Source organism: Pyrenophora tritici-repentis, chromosome 1 (assembly GCF_003171515.1).
Source record: "Pyrenophora tritici-repentis strain M4 chromosome 1, whole genome shotgun sequence".
In the NCBI taxonomy this organism is placed as follows: domain Eukaryota; kingdom Fungi; phylum Ascomycota; class Dothideomycetes; order Pleosporales; family Pleosporaceae; genus Pyrenophora; species Pyrenophora tritici-repentis.
The window spans coordinates 3,596,992-3,614,467 of record NC_089390.1 but is presented as its reverse complement, the minus strand read 5'-3'; the positions used below and the strand labels follow the sequence as shown (position 1 = coordinate 3,614,467).

The following is a 17,476-nucleotide window of genomic DNA, read 5'->3' as shown; positions in this document are numbered from 1 at the left end:
AGCGTCTTCACACATTTACTCCCTAGGCACCGCTACTTTGATGTAACAAAACCGAAATGTTTTTTTGGCTAATACTGAGCGACACTGTGTGTCTTGTCTACTACCAGTATCTACCTGAGTGTTTCGACAGCCTAGGTCGAATCGTCAATGTCTCAGACGCGTTCTGGACTGTCGTAGTCTTCCATAACGTCCAGCATACGTGTCGCGGGCACGGCGCGCTGAGAGAATTTGTGACCATATCTGATCATTCGTGGCTCCTACATCTTTCCATGGTCTCATCACCGAGCACCACCCTTGCCCAAATTTTGAAAACCACCCTTCAGCAAAGATGATGCCATACCACCCAAATGAAATTCCTTGCAATCCCGATTAAGTCCGTCCCTAAGTAGCCAGAACTTTCGTACCAAGATCGTTGTAAATGCAGTCGTAAGCGGCGTGATGTCGTAGGGGGTATATCGCAAGACACGGACGACGGAAATATTCGCGAACCAGATCAAGTGCCAGCGAGTGGGTGCCGAAGCAATTAACATGGCGCGAGACCCAGTCGCTGTGCTGAACGGAAGGTTGGCAAGCGCAAATGCGACAGAAGGTAAAGGAGAGAAGAGGAAAAGTCTTAATCATAAGTCATCAGGAGATATAGACAGATATAGAGATATCGATATGGGAGAAGTTCAAGGAAAAACCGAGATGCGCGCTCTATGGGGCACGAGATTAGTGTCGAGATGTTTGTTGGTGACAGCTCATGTTGGACTCAAACGGCAGACCATTGAACAAGCTGAGAGCAGGCGATGTGGTAACGTAGTCGTAGTCGTATGGATAGCCCGTGTGGCTGTTGAAAGAAGTACTTGCAGCCTGAAGAGGATACGGAACATCGAACATGTGTAGCGAGTGTTCGTATGCTGGTGGCGAGACTGGGGCGAAAACAGATTGAATGCTAGGAAAGGAGGTTCCGCTCTGATGCAACTGGCTGTTGTAGCTAGGATGAACAGAGGAGTACTGCATAGGAGTGCTAGCGAGTGTATGCTGAGCATGAGGTTGGCTGTTATATGATACAGAGCTGGCACCATTGACATTCAAGTCCATGTTATCTGTCAGGTGCAGCGCATGCATAGACGATCCAAAGGACGTATTAGGTGTGGCCGTGGTGCTGTACGTGCGGATATCTGGTTGAGGTGGTTCTTGTGTACGCACAGAAACAGCTGCACCCTGTCGTGACGCGGAGGCATCCGAGTGGTGGGAGATGTGAATATTTTGGTCATGGGACAGATGTGAGGCAGCGACGGTGTCGTCGACGTCAGTATCATCTCCAGATGCATCCGCATCCGACTCAACACGAACGACTGATGTAGCCTTGGCCGTCTGATGGCGTTTTCTAGGGGCAAGGGTTTGACGTGGCGGTCTTGTGAGTGGCTGCCAGGTCACTCTCCCACCCATTCCGAGATTGGTATTTCCGCACTGTTGAGATTGGCAAACATGGTCCTCGTATTTCTGCGCAATATCGAACAGGCTGGGCAGGATCTCAGTCAGAGCCCGTATCTGCATCATGTTGCTGAAGCCAGACCCCTTGGAAGAAGAAAACTGGTCCGAAGGCGTGGTCTGGACAGCGTATTCGGCAGTGTGCCGAAGCTTCGCAACCCAGGAGCCCTTGCGCTTGACCTCGTCAATGGGGCGATGTTGCAGCATAATGTCGACTGCCAATGCCAAGAGGCCTGCGGAAAGTCAGTTGCTGACCAGCTCAAGCTTCACGTGGGTGGCGGCTTACATGTCTTATCAAGATGCGAGGGTTCTTCATACGGAACATCATGGGGCCACCACGGTGGCGTACAGGCAGGGGGCTGTTCTCTAGGCAACTTCTTGTGATAGCGTCCATATATGCTCAGCCGCTTGGGCTCTAGCAGCTTGAGCCAGGCAGTCACAATGGGCCGTACTGGCTTCGTGGTGAGCTCGTCTAGTCGACGGCGGAAAAACTTCTTCAATGCATCCAGGTCGCCAATGTGAAAGTGGTAGGCCGTGTGGGTGGAGATGGTGACATCTCTTGGGCCATAATGGTCATCAATGTCGTCTTCGCTGGAATCCTGAACAATGGCTCGAGTCCTCTTGCGCTTTCTGCGCTCGGGTGCCGTGGACAAAGCTGAGCCAGTTAGCGAGAGGCGCATACGACTAAAAGGTTTCTTCTTACCCGGTGCCGGTGCAGGTGCCTGGACCGTTGGCGCGGGCGTCTGGCAGCGCGGCAATGGAGCAGGTGGGGGCGAGGGTGCAACCTGAGCCTGCTCCGTGCCGTTCCACAGATGCTCAAAGCCAGGAATTGGCTTGTATGTCACCTCTTCGCGGCCGTCGGGTGCGATGACCTTCCAGCAGCCAAGCGCAATGGGCGTCTCAAGGGCAATATCGTCCTCTGCTTCGTCTTGCTTGACGGGGGTTCGGCTCAGCTGCGAGCATGTTGCCTGGAAGAATCAGCAATATGTCCATTGTTATTGCTGGCCCCGTTCCCGGCTGTCTGGGCAAGAGCGGCCGCTAAGTTAAAGCAAACGTAGCAGTCGCGGCTGCCAGGAGCGAGCCGAAACCTAACTTGACTTAATAACTAGCCTAGCCTAGCCTGCCGACGACTTGCGATGACACCTAAACACCAAAAAACATGCTACTTACAACTGACGTTCGAGGGACATGACTACCGCCCTGCGCCCACGCATCTTCGTCCCATTCGCTCTTGGTCGCGGCGCCTCTGTTAATCCGCACGGCCGGCCGATCCCTTCTGCGACGAGGTGCCGGGTCCATGGGTCGCGATTTCGCCATTGTGACTTGTGATTGGAACCTGTGGCTGCAGCTAGTGAAGCTCAACGGCCCGCCAGAAAACTGCTGATCTGTGTCACGTCTAGGCTCTTTGTATGTATACGTATGTTGCCCAAGTGTATACGGCAGTAGCACCGTGGTCGAAACAAACTAAACAGATGTCAGACAGCATCTTATGTACACTCGCAGCCATTCAGTTGTAGCAAACAATTGAACAGAATGCATGGCCTGACAAAATCCATCTCCCATGACTCGTCGACGAACATGCTCTGCCACACACTTCGCTTAGGCCTAAGTTAGCATATGCTTACCTGATGAAGAATGATCTTGTCAGCACCCCAGTCGCTAGACGAAAGCGAGACGCCTCTCTCTCTCTGCTTGACACGATCCGGAATTATGAGCTTGAAGTTGGATAGAATGCAGGATGCTGAACTGCAAAGTGCACGTATAATTGAGAGTGATAAGACGAACTCAATGGAGTAGCTAGCCGGGAAGAATTGCTGTCGAGAACGGTTCGTGTTACACGAATCTGTCCGGTCGGGCGAGGCGTATTAATGCTGCGAACTATATCAGAGACGCAGTATCAAGGATAGGGCACAAAGAACAGCATCGCAAGGAGGATAACGACAATAGGACCGAATGTATTGACCAGGACCGCCAGCCTTTAAAGCAAGCCTCGTTCGTTATGACGAGGCGATTCATATCCTACTGCATCTACCCTCACCACAGCTCCTCCACTTGGCGACAGGACACCGACAGACTAGCAAGCAAACGCCAAAGGAATGTCCTATGACACGACCACCTGCAGACGTCGAATCGGGTATCTTGACAGCCGTTGAGTGATGGGAAGCTGGAATCCCGCATGCACGCATGGATCAGGGCATACCTAGAGGCAAGCCCCTACTCACATCATCTACTTCCCTACCGCGCGCTCTACCCTTTCTGGCCATCCCGTGTTTCGTAGATTTGACCAGAGGCGGGCACCACAGGAGTCCTAGCCATTCAGGTCGAGTACACAGAGTAGCGTCGAATGATGCGTGGCTTACAGGGCCCCCACTCGATCCCATCACGCAGATCGGTCCGGACACCCTCTCAGTGGGGCTAATGGGCTTTGCAGTTGACCGTCGAAAACCTTGCCTGCAGAGAATCACACTTCAATTTCGCGCACAAACATTTCCGCTCATCAACTTCACCTTCGCCTGCACATAAATGGGAGTCGTACCCCCTGGTTGCCAACCCCCACGTTCCGAGTGAACCAGCCAGCAACAAGATCAACAACGGCCCCTCGAAGATCCTGACAACCGCTTGGCATGCGCCTGTCCAGGTCATATCCTGACCTTCTGCTGTCGCAGGGGCCTTGTATGCTTGCATGGCGCAGCACTCCCCTCCCAGGGTTAGATTCTTCACCCGAAGGGCGGCAACTAAGCGGATGTTTCCCGCATCCGCGGCCATCAGTCTTATGCCTACGAAATCTTGTAGGTTGGTGCGAGTACTGAAATATGTCACTCTAGCGCTGCAGATTCGAATTCAATGGGCCAGCTGGAACTCTTCCCACATCTCAGTCGGTCGGTCTGTCCCGCGCCGCTCACCCGATTACCGGGCGGTTGGCAAGAGATTGAGTTCAATCGGACTCGACATCTGATCGATATGTGTAGACGGTCAGATTGCGTTAGCAACATCGTTCGCTTCGCAAAGGGACACATGTCTGCGGATCGCCGGCATGCACCTTTCCTTCGTTTCACTGCTCGCGTTCGACAACCGACTCATCACCCGTGACCGTGTCATGTATTAATGATTCGATGCGGTCATTTGTATCGACGAGCCCAGACGCAACGCAGAATGCAACGGCACTACACCGAACTAGCGTTGCGGAGATAATGTACCACACCGTCCCAGCACCGATACTTGCAGGACTAGGGACGCCACTGGTCACCCAACTAGGCTCGTCCCACATCTTATGCATCACAAATCCTGTCCGGCTTTCCTTCCGGATCCTACAGCCAGTCGTTCAGCGGGACCCCTACTGAGGAAGGTCCGGCCCACATGCACCTCTCATAAAAACAGGAAGGTGATTGACCTTGCCGTGGGATTTGTAACACCACAGCCTCATCAGATAGTTATACAGCCTCGTGTTGGCAGGGTAGTAGTCGTCGCGTGTACAAAGTTGCAGGCTCTGAAGCCTTGGCTCTTCGCAGAAACCCAAAGGTAGGTGTGATACCATGGACGCTTACTTCGCAGTAACTGCAACTAGCTAATAGACTGCAAGTTCCCACGGAAAGGATACTGGCTCGGCTTTTTTAACCATCCAGTCATGCTTGTCCAGATGCACAGTACCGGCGCATGACATTCACCGCCTATTAACTGCAAAAATAGCAAGTCATCGAGCAAAACTTGGTAGTCTCCGAGACGCATACGTCACTAATGTCAATTGAAGATCGAATTCTCTCAAATTTGTCGTGGAGACTACTGTCAACTGCTGCCACCACAGAGGATCAAACGCGTGTACACCAATAATGCGCGTATACGCCCACACGAGCGTCCGTCGCTACAAGCCGCACGCTGCAGGTAGTCGATATGCAAGACTACCGTACTCCTTTGTCTCCACTCGCCACAACTACCGGCACTTGCCAACATAGCCTGTATGCTACGCGCGTGGCTTCCCCCCACATCATCTTCACCTACCGATCCTTCCGTGATTCGTGCCAGATCGCATCTCATCACATCTACATCAGAGGAAAAAAAGTAGATCGATCTGAATGCTACAAAGGCCCTGCAACAGATCGCGCCTGACTGAGCCATCTACATGGCACGTTCAGTCTCGTGCAGACTTGGACCTAAGGCACCCCTTGGGATCGATACGCTCATGACTCGGTATATACAACGCCAAGCAAGTCTCAAACCCAACCTTTACCCTCAGAAAGACATGAGACTCGGGGTGGAAGTCCGAGAGTGTTTCACCGGCATGGCTATCCCCTTCGTTACCGAAAACCACAGGAAATAACTTATGCACATCATCGAGACTAAACATCCTGCAAGCTTGCAGCAAGACATCATGCTGGGACTTCACTTCTTCTCGAACAGTGGCTCAAGAAGCCGCCCTCACCCACCCCTCTTACACCCACACTCTCGGTCCCTTCTCTTGTCTCTATCTCGCTGATACTCTTCTCCGACTTCATTCACGCACTGCCCCCCAATGTACCAGCTTCTTTCTACCCACGTCTACTGAACTAGCTACAGAAGCCAGTGTGTACCCACAGCAACAGTTCTATGGTACGATATCTATCCATCTGCCCCGTGAGTACGCTTGGCGGTTCTGAGAGCACGGCTTGTGGTGCGTGTTTCAGGGGTCATGCAGAGGGAGGTGGCAAGGTACGAAGATACTATGAATGTCTAGTGATCACGATGGCAAGGAGTGACCGATCAGGACGAATTGGGTCAGGTAGATGGGTCAAGCCCAAGATGTGTATGCAAGGGGAGGGAGGAAAAGGGGAAAAAGTCCCCGAAGCGAGGATACGGATACGAATACAGACACAAAGGTACGAATTGGATGTTGATTTTGCTTTTTCCTCTGAACTTTTCCCGCCTTCTCCGCTCTCTCTTCTACTACCGCCTCCCGTTTTCTTTACGCGCGCACACGCTACGTCGTTTATTTTTCGGTATTGCTTCCCTCTTCTGGCTCTTCCATTTGTAAACAACCTACACCCCTCTTTTCAATGACTAACAACTAATTAAACTACACTACAACAAAAACGTTGATCTGTTTACGACAGCGATGTCGACATGTCTAGCGCATTGAGCAGACCTGCTTCTTTGACCAACTCGTAAAACAAACCCTTACTCCTGACAAGTTCGGCTGGGGTATCAAATTCCTTGACCTCACCCTTGTCCAGTACGATGATGCGATCGGAGTCTAGAATAGTGTTGATACGATGCGCGATAGTAATGATGGTGCGGTTGTTGAACATGCTTGAACGGAGCGTGGTCTGGAGCATGGCGTCTGTTTCGACGTCGACGGCGGCAGTCGCTTCGTCCAGAACGAGAATGTTGGAAGGGGTGAGGAGGGCGCGGGCGAGGGAGACGAGTTGGCGTTGACCGGCAGAGAGGTTGGAACCTCCTTCATGCACGGTAGCGTCGAGCTTGCCTGGCATGCTGGAGACGTGGTCCTTGAGACGGGCGTGATCTGTAGAGTGCGTTAGCTGATTGTACGGGTAATGTGTGAGGGAAGGTTATGCCATACCTAAAACGCTCCATAGCTCCGTGTCATCGTGCACATGGCCCGGATCGAGATTATCGCGCACGGTTCCTTCAAAGAGCGCGGCGTCTTGCGGGATGATAGCCAAGCGTCTGCGGAGGTCGAGGAGGCCAATGGTGCTAGTGTTGAGCTTGTCGATACTGACAAAACCCTCTGCAGGCTCGATGATGCGGAACAAGGCAAGCGTAAGTGAGCTCTTGCCCGCACCCGTGCGGCCCACAACACCAATCTTCTCTTTTGGCTTGATGTTGAGACTGACATTCTTCAATACCAAGTCCAGACCAGCTCGGTACCGAGTACTGTAATTGTTGAAAGTAACAGCGCCCTGAGACGGCCAGCTGATTGGCGGCCTATTCTTGGAGATGATCTCAGGCGCCTCGCTAGGAAGCGCGGCATACTCGAGTACACGTTCCACAGAGACGATATTAGTCTCCACTTCAACCGTCTGTCGCACAATCCAGTTGAGGCTCTGCGTAATCTGGAGCGCATATGACATGGCTAGACCAACCATACCGGCCGACAGACCGCTGTGGCTGGCGACAGAGATGATGGCGAAACCGGCGGCGGCCAGGATGATGACCGAACCTAGGAATTCGAGACGAACAGCCAGCCATCGGTTGGCGCTTATTGAGGGGTAGTATGCGCGCAAATTGGCATCGACACGCCACTCGTTTTCGAGTTCGAACCGTTTCTGCTGATTGTAGGCACGGATCGTGCTCATACCACTCAGGCTCTCCTGGAAGTGCGCATAGATGGGACTGCGGCTAACCGAATCGAGGCGCTTCAGTTCCCGCGATGTGCGCAGGTAATACCGCTGGATGTAGAGGTAAAGCGCACCAAGCGGCAGGATGAGGGCCACAAAGGCCGGGGTCGACCATGAGATGACGACTAGCGTAAAGCCGGCTACCTCGGGTCAGTCAAATATTACACAAACGGCATGTATGTGGGGTGGCTGCATACCTCGAGCGGAATTGACGAAGAGCATATTGAACGTCCGACTAGTCACACGTTAGAAACCACCGGTAAATGAATCGGGATTTACAAGATCGACTCACGCTAGTACCTCGTCCACTCGGTAGATATCGCTGTCACGTCTAGTTAGCATGTATACACATGGTTGCACATGGTTGCAAGGGTCTGCTCTGCCGGCACCATCGACGGAGGGTTCGTTGACAGGTATGGCCCGGACCGCGCAAGATCCCGGTAAGAATGATGATAGCGACTTACCTGGAAAAGCGGTTCAGGATGCGTCCTGCAGGTGTAGTCTCGAAGAAGTTCATTGGCGAGCGGAAGATCGCGTGTGCCATCCGCTCGTGCAGCTTTCGGCTAGCCTGAACATCACATTAGTAAATGTGCCACGCTGACTGATTCATGCAGAAACATACCTCAATCGAGCAAAAGATCCACAGGATGAGTGTTTGAACCACGACCAGGGCAGCAGATCCTACACCGAACGCAAAGTAAATGCCGATGTATTTGCCAACTTGGGGGTTCCCGCCGTACCGCTGGTTGATCTCTGACCAGTGTTTTAGCCATACGCTAGCACCTGCATAGCAGTGTTAGCGTCAACAACGAGAAAATGACGAACGAATGGCATGCTTCTCGAAGATGGGAGCGACCAAGGCGGGGGGTTCCGCAGTTCCGCAACGTACCTATTGACGACGTCTGCGCTCCAATTAACAGTAGCAAGTAGATGGTGACAGCTACAAGGTTGCTGGTCTTTGCGTATTCGCCATAGACTGACCACTTGACCTTGCCTTGTTCTTGGAACTCCTTGGACTGTTTGCTCTTCAGGCCACCGCCCTCTTCATCTGCGACCTTGCCGCGCGGTCCCTTGAAGCTTGCAGTACTGGCACGGCGAAGGGTGTGGAAGCTGTTCTTACGTGCGTTACCGCTGCCCACTCTCAAAGGAGCAAGGTGCGCGCCACCCTCCTGTGCCGCTTCCGCTTCCGCTTGATCCTCGTCGTCGTCGTCACCGGCGGGGCTACCGCCGTAGACGGTAGAGTCTTCGTCGCTCATAATGCTGTCAGATGTACGGGTACTGTCGTCCTCTCCTTGGTCCTCGTTTTGAGACGTCTTGATCAATTGGGCGATCTCGCCCTTCATTGCCATGAGTTGACCATAGCTACCTCGCTCCAGGATTCGGCCCTCACGCAGCAGTAGGATCATGTCTGCTTCCATCAAAACAGGTATCGAGTTGGTTGCCAGGATCCTGGTCTTGCCCGACAGCAAACCCTTGGGTCCAAGGACGTTGTCGATCAGGTGCCTACCCACGTGCTGGTCAACTGCCGACAAACAATCGTCAAGCAGATAGATGTCGGCCCGCGCATACACAGCACGAGCAAGGGTGAGTCGAGCCTTTTGGCCACCAGACAAAGAAATACCGCGCTCGCCGACTTCTGTTTGGTCGCCATCCGGAAGTGATGCAAAATCATCGCGTAATGCACAAGCGTTCACGGTCTTTTCGTAGAATTGAGGGTCCCAGCGATGGCCAAAGACGATATTTTCTCGAACTGAAGCATTCATGACCCAAGCTGACTGTGGAACATAGGCGGTCTTTCCCCTCAGCACAACCTCTCCATGGATCTTCCACAAGTCACCGAGCACAGCTTGGAGAAGGGACGATTTGCCTGCACCAACGCGACCAACAATACATGCGAGTTCACCTTTGTGTGCACTGAAATTGATGTCGTGGAGCGCGCGGCGTTCCGCATTTCTGTCCCAAGTAAAGCTGGCATCACGAATACGGACCGATTCGTCACTAGTCTCAGTCACAGCGGGTTCCCGGATAACGGCATCCTCCTGCAACTCGTCGGCGGTCAAAAAGCCAGTGATACGGCCCACGGCCACGCTGGCCTCGACGATTGCGGTAATGACCATTGGAAGGATGGCAAGTGGGAAGGTGAGGAGGTTGAAGAGCGTTAGGGCAGGGAAGACAATGTCAGTTGTCAGGGCGCGGTTCTGGGTCAAGACGAAGACACCAAAAGTTGAGCATGATACCAGGAACGGAGTTGTAGACCATGTGAATGTAGAGAAAGCCTGGGTGGCACCAATCTTTCGCAGAGTCTTGAGTTCCTGGTCGTTTCTGATGGTGTTCAGACGGTTAGCGAATGCCGTGGTCCAGGCGTACAACTTGATTGACTTCATGTTGTTGAGAATCTCAGAAATGAGCTTTGTACGCGAGTCTTTGTTCTTCATCTGCTCCTTCTGTAGTGTCTTCATCCATCGAGCAATCACACCATTGATCGGAATCATGATGAACATGGCAGCCACTCCTGCGAAACAACTCACTCCAAGCAATTGGTATAGGGAAAGCATACACAGGATGATTTGAAAGGGTGCAGACCAGAGTTGCTGGCCATACTGTGCAAGATCCTGCAGACGTTGAGTATCTACCGCCATGTAGTTGACGATGTCACCAGTTGACTTGGACGCTCGGCCCTCGTTGGACAGGCGCGTAGATTTTGAGTAGATAGCAGCAGTGAGCGAGGACTTGATGCGCATGCCAGTTTCAAAAGAGCGCTGAAAGTACTGGTGGAGACATGCAGTCTGAGAGACAGATACTGCAAACATAGCAAGGGCAATTGCAGCACCGCGGATGATTGGCTGGGGATGTTCGGTGCGGTATGAGTCCACAAAGGTGATGAGAAGTCTCAGTAGCTGAGGCTGGACAAAGTTCAAAACATCGCTCACTGTCTTGATGGCAGCGCCTCGGAAATATGGTCCACCGAACGAGCGGAACATTGCCAGCCAGAGCGAAGGGTACTTCTTCTCCATCTCGTATTCCCAAGACTTCTCAAAAGTCTCTGAAGTGTGTCGCGTCGAGTCTCTCTTCCGCAGGTTCCACAGATCGTCCTGAGTAAGGAAAGTCTTGTACCCCCGCTTCATCAACGGTGTCATCCATCCAAAGGTGAGAACGGAGAAGACATCGGCGTATTCGTAGGGACATTCGTCGTCGTCACCAAGCATGTCGTAGTCGCTCATGCGCTTTGGAACCAACCATTCCAGGACGAAAGAAAGCCCGGCCAAGCCAACGCTAGCACAGAAGACTCCAAAGTATGCCCCATGTTCGCGATGTACCTGCTGAGAGACGAGCGAGCGAAGCTTGACGGCGTATGCGATGAGGAGAAATAGCCAGTAGAAGAGCACGACACCATTGGCATTCCGCGATCTCCAGTGTTCGATGTATTGGATGTAGAAGATGAAGAAGAGAGAGACGATGGTGAGGATTGTAGTCCAGAAACGAAAGTCACCGGCCCATACGTGCTGGTAGTATTGGATCTGAAGAGCAGCCTGGGCTGCGGTGGTACCGATGAGTGCTCCGATTGTCGCCTATGAGACGAAACTTGTTAGCTGGTACTCTAGGAGACTTTCTGGATGTATTAGACACGTCCACATACCAACTTGGTGAAGAAGTGCCAATTGCGCTTGACAGGCTGCGGCGGGCAGTGTCTGTATAGATACCACAACGCGCCTGCCCCTCCCACAACACCAAATGCGGCCACAACAGCTATCCAGACATCCAAGAAACACGGGGTAAAGTCATAACGGATAGGGCTCATGGGGCCCCAACCCTCGCTATTGCCGCATAATGGCTGTCGGGCGTGCCTCGAGGCCGTGAGATAGCCATGCGGGAGCGGAGTTGAGGGGAGAAAGGGCGTCTGCTGCTGTCCCTGCATCGATCGGGTAGTTTGTGTTGAATGCCGAACTCTGAATATGGCAGAGTCAAGGCAAGTCAAGGCGTCGAGGGCGGCGAGGGTGAATGTTTAGGCAATCGCGCGCGAAGCTTCTTTAGACATGGGAGCTCGGACCGTCGGTATGATATAATCATCATTGGCTTAGTTCCGATAACGCCGCAAGCTATAGGAAAGGGCACCCAGGTCTACACAAGCATGAACGGTGCATTGCCCGACTCGAATTGAGACGAATCATGTGTGTGTAAAATGTAAGCACAGCACGCACGTTTTGCGTGGCTGCATCGCGAACTACATGTACGGTCGCGCATGTCACTGCCGATGACATGCTGGGCTCCACGACCCGATGGGCCGGTCTTTGTCCCATGACGTCCCCACCGAACCGGTCTGTCCCACGCAGCACCTGATCACGTGCTCGTCGTGTTGGAAGATATGTACTGTATTGATGTACGACGTCCTGGTTGTGATACACCCATGTGTAGTAGTCGTCCATTGTCAATGCGGGTATGTCTCATTTGGATGCGTGCAAGATGGTAAATGGCAAGTACGCGCATCTTACCAGCGATTATACCTGTTTTCTGCATATCTCTATGTCGCTCAACATGCACATGTACGTTTATACCGTAAGCCATTGCCAACAAGGCTTGTGTGACCACCAGCGGACCACTATCAAGCGCCACATACCAACACGACATGTCAGCACATTACCCCACATATGACCAGAGCTCCTGGAACAAGAACACAAGGCTGGAACTCATTTTATATTAACACTCAAAATATGTATTACCACCACCATCAACGTCTCTCCTAAGCCAATTCGACCCTTCTCTCCATCAAAAAAATCAACAAGAATGCCTCAAGCCAGATACCACCATTCGACACCACCTTCCCTCCAAAGACTACATCACACCACGCGCCTACTCGTGAGGCGGGGTAGCAGGCGCCCAAGGGTAATGAACTTTACAGTTACCAGCATACCTATTGGGCTGCACACCAGCCAAATAGCTACAAACACTGTACGTATCGGTACCCTTGTAGTAAGTCACCGCCAACGCGCCGCCCTGAGACGGCTGACCAGATGCGCTACCAGCCTGCCACTGCGGAATATCGATCTGTAGCATCGCATCAAGTGTTAGCAGATATTGCACCATTGATACATGTAACATAAGAGTTGCTTAGAAACCTTTCAAACATGTGGGGAAGACATACCCATTTGTATGTATCGTCTGCGTTGGAGGGACAGCGTAGTCGATCGTCGGGTGTGTCCCACGCACGGTGGGCCTCACCGACTGCCTGGCCGCTTGGGAACGTCTTGACGATGATGTTCTGAAGCTCTTTGGCGCTGACTTCAATCATGCTTCCGTCTGCTCTCTGACAGGCGTTGTCGACGAAGCCGATGAAGGTAGTGGCGGAAGCTGAGGCCGCGAAAACAGCGGGAAGGAGGTTTGTGAAACGCATATTGAGAGTAGTTATGGACGACCGGAGTAGATGTTGGAAATGATGGGAATTCAGAGTCGTATGTCTTTTGATCCAAGGAGAGAAGTGTTGGAGCGGTGGGGAGGATACTGTTGAGGTGACAGCAAGACGTATTTATGTCGCTTCTTGTCTGGTGGCAATTTCCTGGTAACCATTCGGTTGTTGAACAATATCACAAGGGGTATGGGTATATTTTAACAATCATAAAGGTCTGCTTGGTGAGATATCCGGCAAGAGTCACCCATATAGACTAGCGTAGGTTTGCTCCATGTCCAGTCACGTGACAGATACCAGTTGAAATATCCGGTTCGGGCCGATCATATAGTGAGGCTCTCACGGTCCATGCTGCTGTGTTAGCCTCGTCGCCCTTCGAAGCCGGCTTCGTCCAGTAGGCAGCTGGCGGAAGGATAGAGCTGTCAATATAGTATAATGAGCTGGCCATTATGTCATTCGATAATCAGAATACCGCGGCACACACTCATTAAATCACATGATTCTAGCCAGATGACTATGTACTACCCTGCTATAGCTGTATACTTGGGCGACTGGAGTCTCCAAACATTGTTTTCCTCTAATCTTAGAATACTGAGAGCACTCACATATCCACCTGATAGAGTTGCTGCGGAATGAGATCGTAGCGTTTCTCAGACCTGTATACTTCAGAATGTCTACCTTGGAAAGTGAAATACGAACGATCGAACCTATGTAGGACGAAGAAATGAGAAATGCGTTTACATAACGGTAGAGAAGAATACGTCAAGATGAGAATATTCAAAGGCTTGTGTACCTAGGTTGTTGCGACTTCGAGGAATATGAATAGAGGGCAGGGAGGGTTGAGCACAGGAATTCACGCGGACGGGTAGCAGGCATCTGATGGTAAAGTTTGTAAATAATATATACCAACAACTCACTGATGAAATGGTTTATGTACAAGAATGTATGAGTGCTTGAGAAGAATTGCAGAGGTCTTGGCTGACAACGGAAGGCGCTTAGTTCTTTCCAGTCTTAGCCTTGAGCCAAGTGATGAATTCCAGAATGGTGAACTCTTTAGGCAAAGGGACATCAGAGCCAGAGCCAGATCCAGCTGTGGGAACAGGAGCAGGAGTAGGAGTAGGAGTGGGAGTGGCAGAGGTGGCAGGAACATCGGCAGGAGTATCGGCGGGTTCTGCAACTGGGGTTTTGGCAGGAGCGATGGTCGAGGTTACAAAGGTCGAGGAGGCGGCAGGAGTGGATGACGCAGCAGGAGCAGGCTTCTGCGGACTAGCGGCACCACCAGCGCCACTACCAACAGCAGTAGTAAGGGTGCCATCCTCAATGTATACGCCGCTGAAAAACCAATCCTCAGCACCCTTGGGATCATTGTTGCCCGGGAGCCTCAGCACACCAAGATGCCAATCCGCACCGTTCGAGCTTGTGCTAGCAGTGAAGGGTCCAGCAGTCTTCTTCAACGCGTCGCTGCCAGTCGAGTGCCAGAAAGTAACGGAACCGCCATCGAAGTCGATCTCGTATGCGACATTATGCCATTCGTCTGCGACAAGCTCTACATCCCACTTTGAGACACCGCCCACGTGCCACTGTAGGTTCTTGTTGGCGGATCCGGAAGCACCATACTTCAGCTCAGTGAAGTGAGACTCGAAGAAGGCGAGCTGGTGCTCATTGGTCGTAGTGGGGGCATTTTCGCTCGATGCCTTGATGGAGAAGTGGTAGTATACCTTTCCCTTGTTGATGGCAGCCTTTGTCTGTGGGATGAGCTCGGTGCGGAGCATGGTTTGCCCGTTCCACTTCGAAGTGTCATCAATGGTGATCTTGACACCTTGCTTAGAGGCAGTGTCGGCAGGGTTCTTGAACTTGGCGTCGAGGTTGACATAGTCGGTCACTGCGCCAGAGCCGTGAATGTAGTATTGGTAGGAACCGACTTGGTTAGCAAACGACCACTTGCTCAAGTCGGCGCTGGAGGTCATGTCGTTGAAGCGACCATCCCAAATGGTTTCTGGTAGATGTCAGTACTGGAAATATGCTCAGGCAAGAATGAGGTAGGCTTACCAGCAGAAGCAGCGCTGAGGAGCGCACTCATCAAAGCGGATTTTCCAAACATCTTGAGTTTTGGTAATGAATGAAGGTAACAGAGACCAGCTGTAAGTGAAGAAAGCGAATGTAGGAGACGAAAAATGAGTGACAGTAGCAAACAATGGACGACCTTCCTGGCAGAGGGCCAGAAGCAGCCGTTTAAGAGTGCTGCTCGAACCAGTTCGTGCTTATGCAATGTCTAGCCCAGCGTCTAAGCGGCGCCCAGGTTAATATCGAGGAAACGCGCAAGACCACGTTGAGTATCGCGCGAGCCGTATCCGCAGGCATGAATGGTTCTGACAGGCCACGGAGTTTTACGACAACCGTTTGGCAGTGGAAAAGCACTGGAAACGATGTCATGAAACGTTCGCGTTGGGGTGGCTATGCTTGAAATGGCCAAGTCTGGACCCACAATCTTCCTCTTTCAAGATGGCGCGCGCGGCTTGGTGATGAAGGGTCATGAAACATTCCTGCTCATGAAAGCCTGTTTCGAAATAATTCGGGAGATCTAAACGGATATTGCTTGCATCCAGGCAGCGGAGATTTGAGGCTCTTCCTATAAGGAAATTGGATACCGTGAAAGTCAACAAAGATAAGCCCACAATACCTGGTCTACGAGAGCTCTTGCACTGGGATTTGGAACTCAAGTCTCGGAAAATTAAACACATGGCGAGCGTTAGATGGCGTGCGGATACGACACAGAATTGTGTAAGGCACAACGAAAACTTCCATGCCGTCCGTCGTGTCCTGGCACCAGTCGGCAAGATTGTGGAACCTGTCAGCCGCCAAGCTCCGGTCTTTTCACCTTCTCGGGTTTCACGTTCTGCTCAACACCTACCGTACATACGTTCGTGCAGAGTCTGGTGATCGTGACGGTCCTTGTTGTTGCGCAATTTATGTCCCTTTCTTCGTATCTGCAGCTTGTCAAGCAGCCCTGACATGGTGACCAGTCGTTTGGATTCAACTCGCTTGAATCTGCATGAGAGTCGACACCTCTATTTCCTCGCCGTTATACTGACTATGTATATCATCCCGTCTTTCGTCTCCGGTACAGCAGTGCAGAGCTTCTCTGCTTTTGCAGCCGCATACAGTCTTGACGACTTCCAGACGAGCACCTGTTTCCAGTCATGCAACAGTGTTTAGACTACGCGCGCGAACGTAGTCGTCGGGTTCAGGGCGGGAATTGAATTCGTTGGTACAGGTGGATGTTGTGTTTTTTCACTACTAACCTGTCGACTTGCCTCGTCTGTCCTGACTCCAAGCAGTAATGCACAGGAGCCGTTGTGAGAGTAAATATATCGCAACTATGTATGTAGCAAACCAAATGCTGCACGGTAACGCGTTGCTGATGAAAAGAAGAAAACTTCCCAAAGCGAGGGGAAGCAACAAGAGTAGCCTCAGCTAGCGGGCAAGCTGGCAACAGGCAAGGATGAACTGGAGATGGAGTCCATGCTAAACATGATATCTGCGCATCAGCTGTCGGGTTTAGTGCATGATGTTGTTCAGCCGCTAATTTACCATCTGGCCGAGGCCGTGCGTTGTCGCGCAGCCCAATACACCGTACCTCGTGAGCGTAGACGTTCACTCTTGCCATGCATCGCTTTCATTGCTGTAAACGAATAAACAGGGTCTACGTACGAGATAGGTGCTGTGCGGCGACAGGGATAGTGTCGCTTGATCTCTCCCCCGCATACGTCCGGTATGATTGGCAATCCTGTCTCGTCAGTTGTACCTCGTTCTGCTGTGATGTCGTGAGTAAAAATCTCTGGCTTGATGTTGTTTTCCTCGCGCTTCGAGCGAAATAACAAATACGCAATGCAGGTGGATAAACTTTACATCGTAATTCCAAGAGATCGATAGGGGAGCGACGTCATCCGGTGGCGCCGCCGGCCAATTCCGAATTTTGTCCCTCAATCAACGACTGGTCTCTGCATGGCCAACTCATCGTAGAGAGACTCGATTCCCCAATGCAGGATGGTAGTGCTCGTAATCTCAGCCTTCCCAAGAAGATCTCCAGCTCCCGCATGGCGTGCGCCAGATTCGGCTGGCGGCTGACGGCTGATGCACAATGGAGCGACCTCGGGAGAGCCTAGGCTCTTCAATCGGATTCCACTTTTCCAGGTTCCGAAACAGCGCTTGCGCTTGCATCCTTCCACGGCGATCCCGCATGGCTTTGACGATAGCGACTTTTGATACA

General features: G+C 52.0%; 4 protein-coding genes across 4 annotated transcripts; all 4 read right to left on the bottom strand.

Moving 5' to 3' along the window:
• Nucleotides 1-711: 711 nt before the first annotated feature.
• On the bottom strand, nt 712-2,156 carry PtrM4_014340 (uncharacterized protein; the record flags this gene model as incomplete). The annotated part of the gene is made up of 2 exons (XM_001931349.2): nt 712-1,709; nt 1,763-2,156. The coding sequence occupies 2 exons, from the start codon at nt 2,154-2,156 to the stop codon at nt 712-714; spliced, it is 1,392 nt and encodes a 463-aa protein (XP_001931384.2).
• Nucleotides 2,157-6,551: 4,395 nt separating this feature from the next.
• PtrM4_014330 (MdlB, ABC-type multidrug transport system, ATPase and permease component) lies at nt 6,552-11,604 on the bottom strand (the record flags this gene model as incomplete). The annotated part of the gene is made up of 8 exons (XM_001931348.2): nt 6,552-6,970; nt 7,028-7,945; nt 8,003-8,040; nt 8,098-8,127; nt 8,270-8,373; nt 8,428-8,588; nt 8,695-11,374; nt 11,443-11,604. The coding sequence occupies 8 exons, from the start codon at nt 11,602-11,604 to the stop codon at nt 6,552-6,554; spliced, it is 4,512 nt and encodes a 1,503-aa protein (XP_001931383.2).
• A 1,049-nt stretch (nt 11,605-12,653) lies between these two features.
• Nucleotides 12,654-13,194, bottom strand: PtrM4_014320 (uncharacterized protein; the record flags this gene model as incomplete). Its single annotated transcript, XM_001931347.2, has 2 exons — nt 12,654-12,848; nt 12,946-13,194. 2 exons carry the CDS (start codon nt 13,192-13,194, stop codon nt 12,654-12,656), a joined length of 444 nt encoding a protein of 147 aa, XP_001931382.1.
• A 1,007-nt stretch (nt 13,195-14,201) lies between these two features.
• PtrM4_014310 (uncharacterized protein) lies at nt 14,202-15,307 on the bottom strand (the record flags this gene model as incomplete). Its single annotated transcript, XM_066103137.1, has 3 exons — nt 14,202-14,255; nt 14,355-15,202; nt 15,256-15,307. 3 exons carry the CDS (start codon nt 15,305-15,307, stop codon nt 14,202-14,204), a joined length of 954 nt encoding a protein of 317 aa, XP_065965339.1.
• Between the last annotated feature and the right edge of the window lie 2,169 nt (nt 15,308-17,476).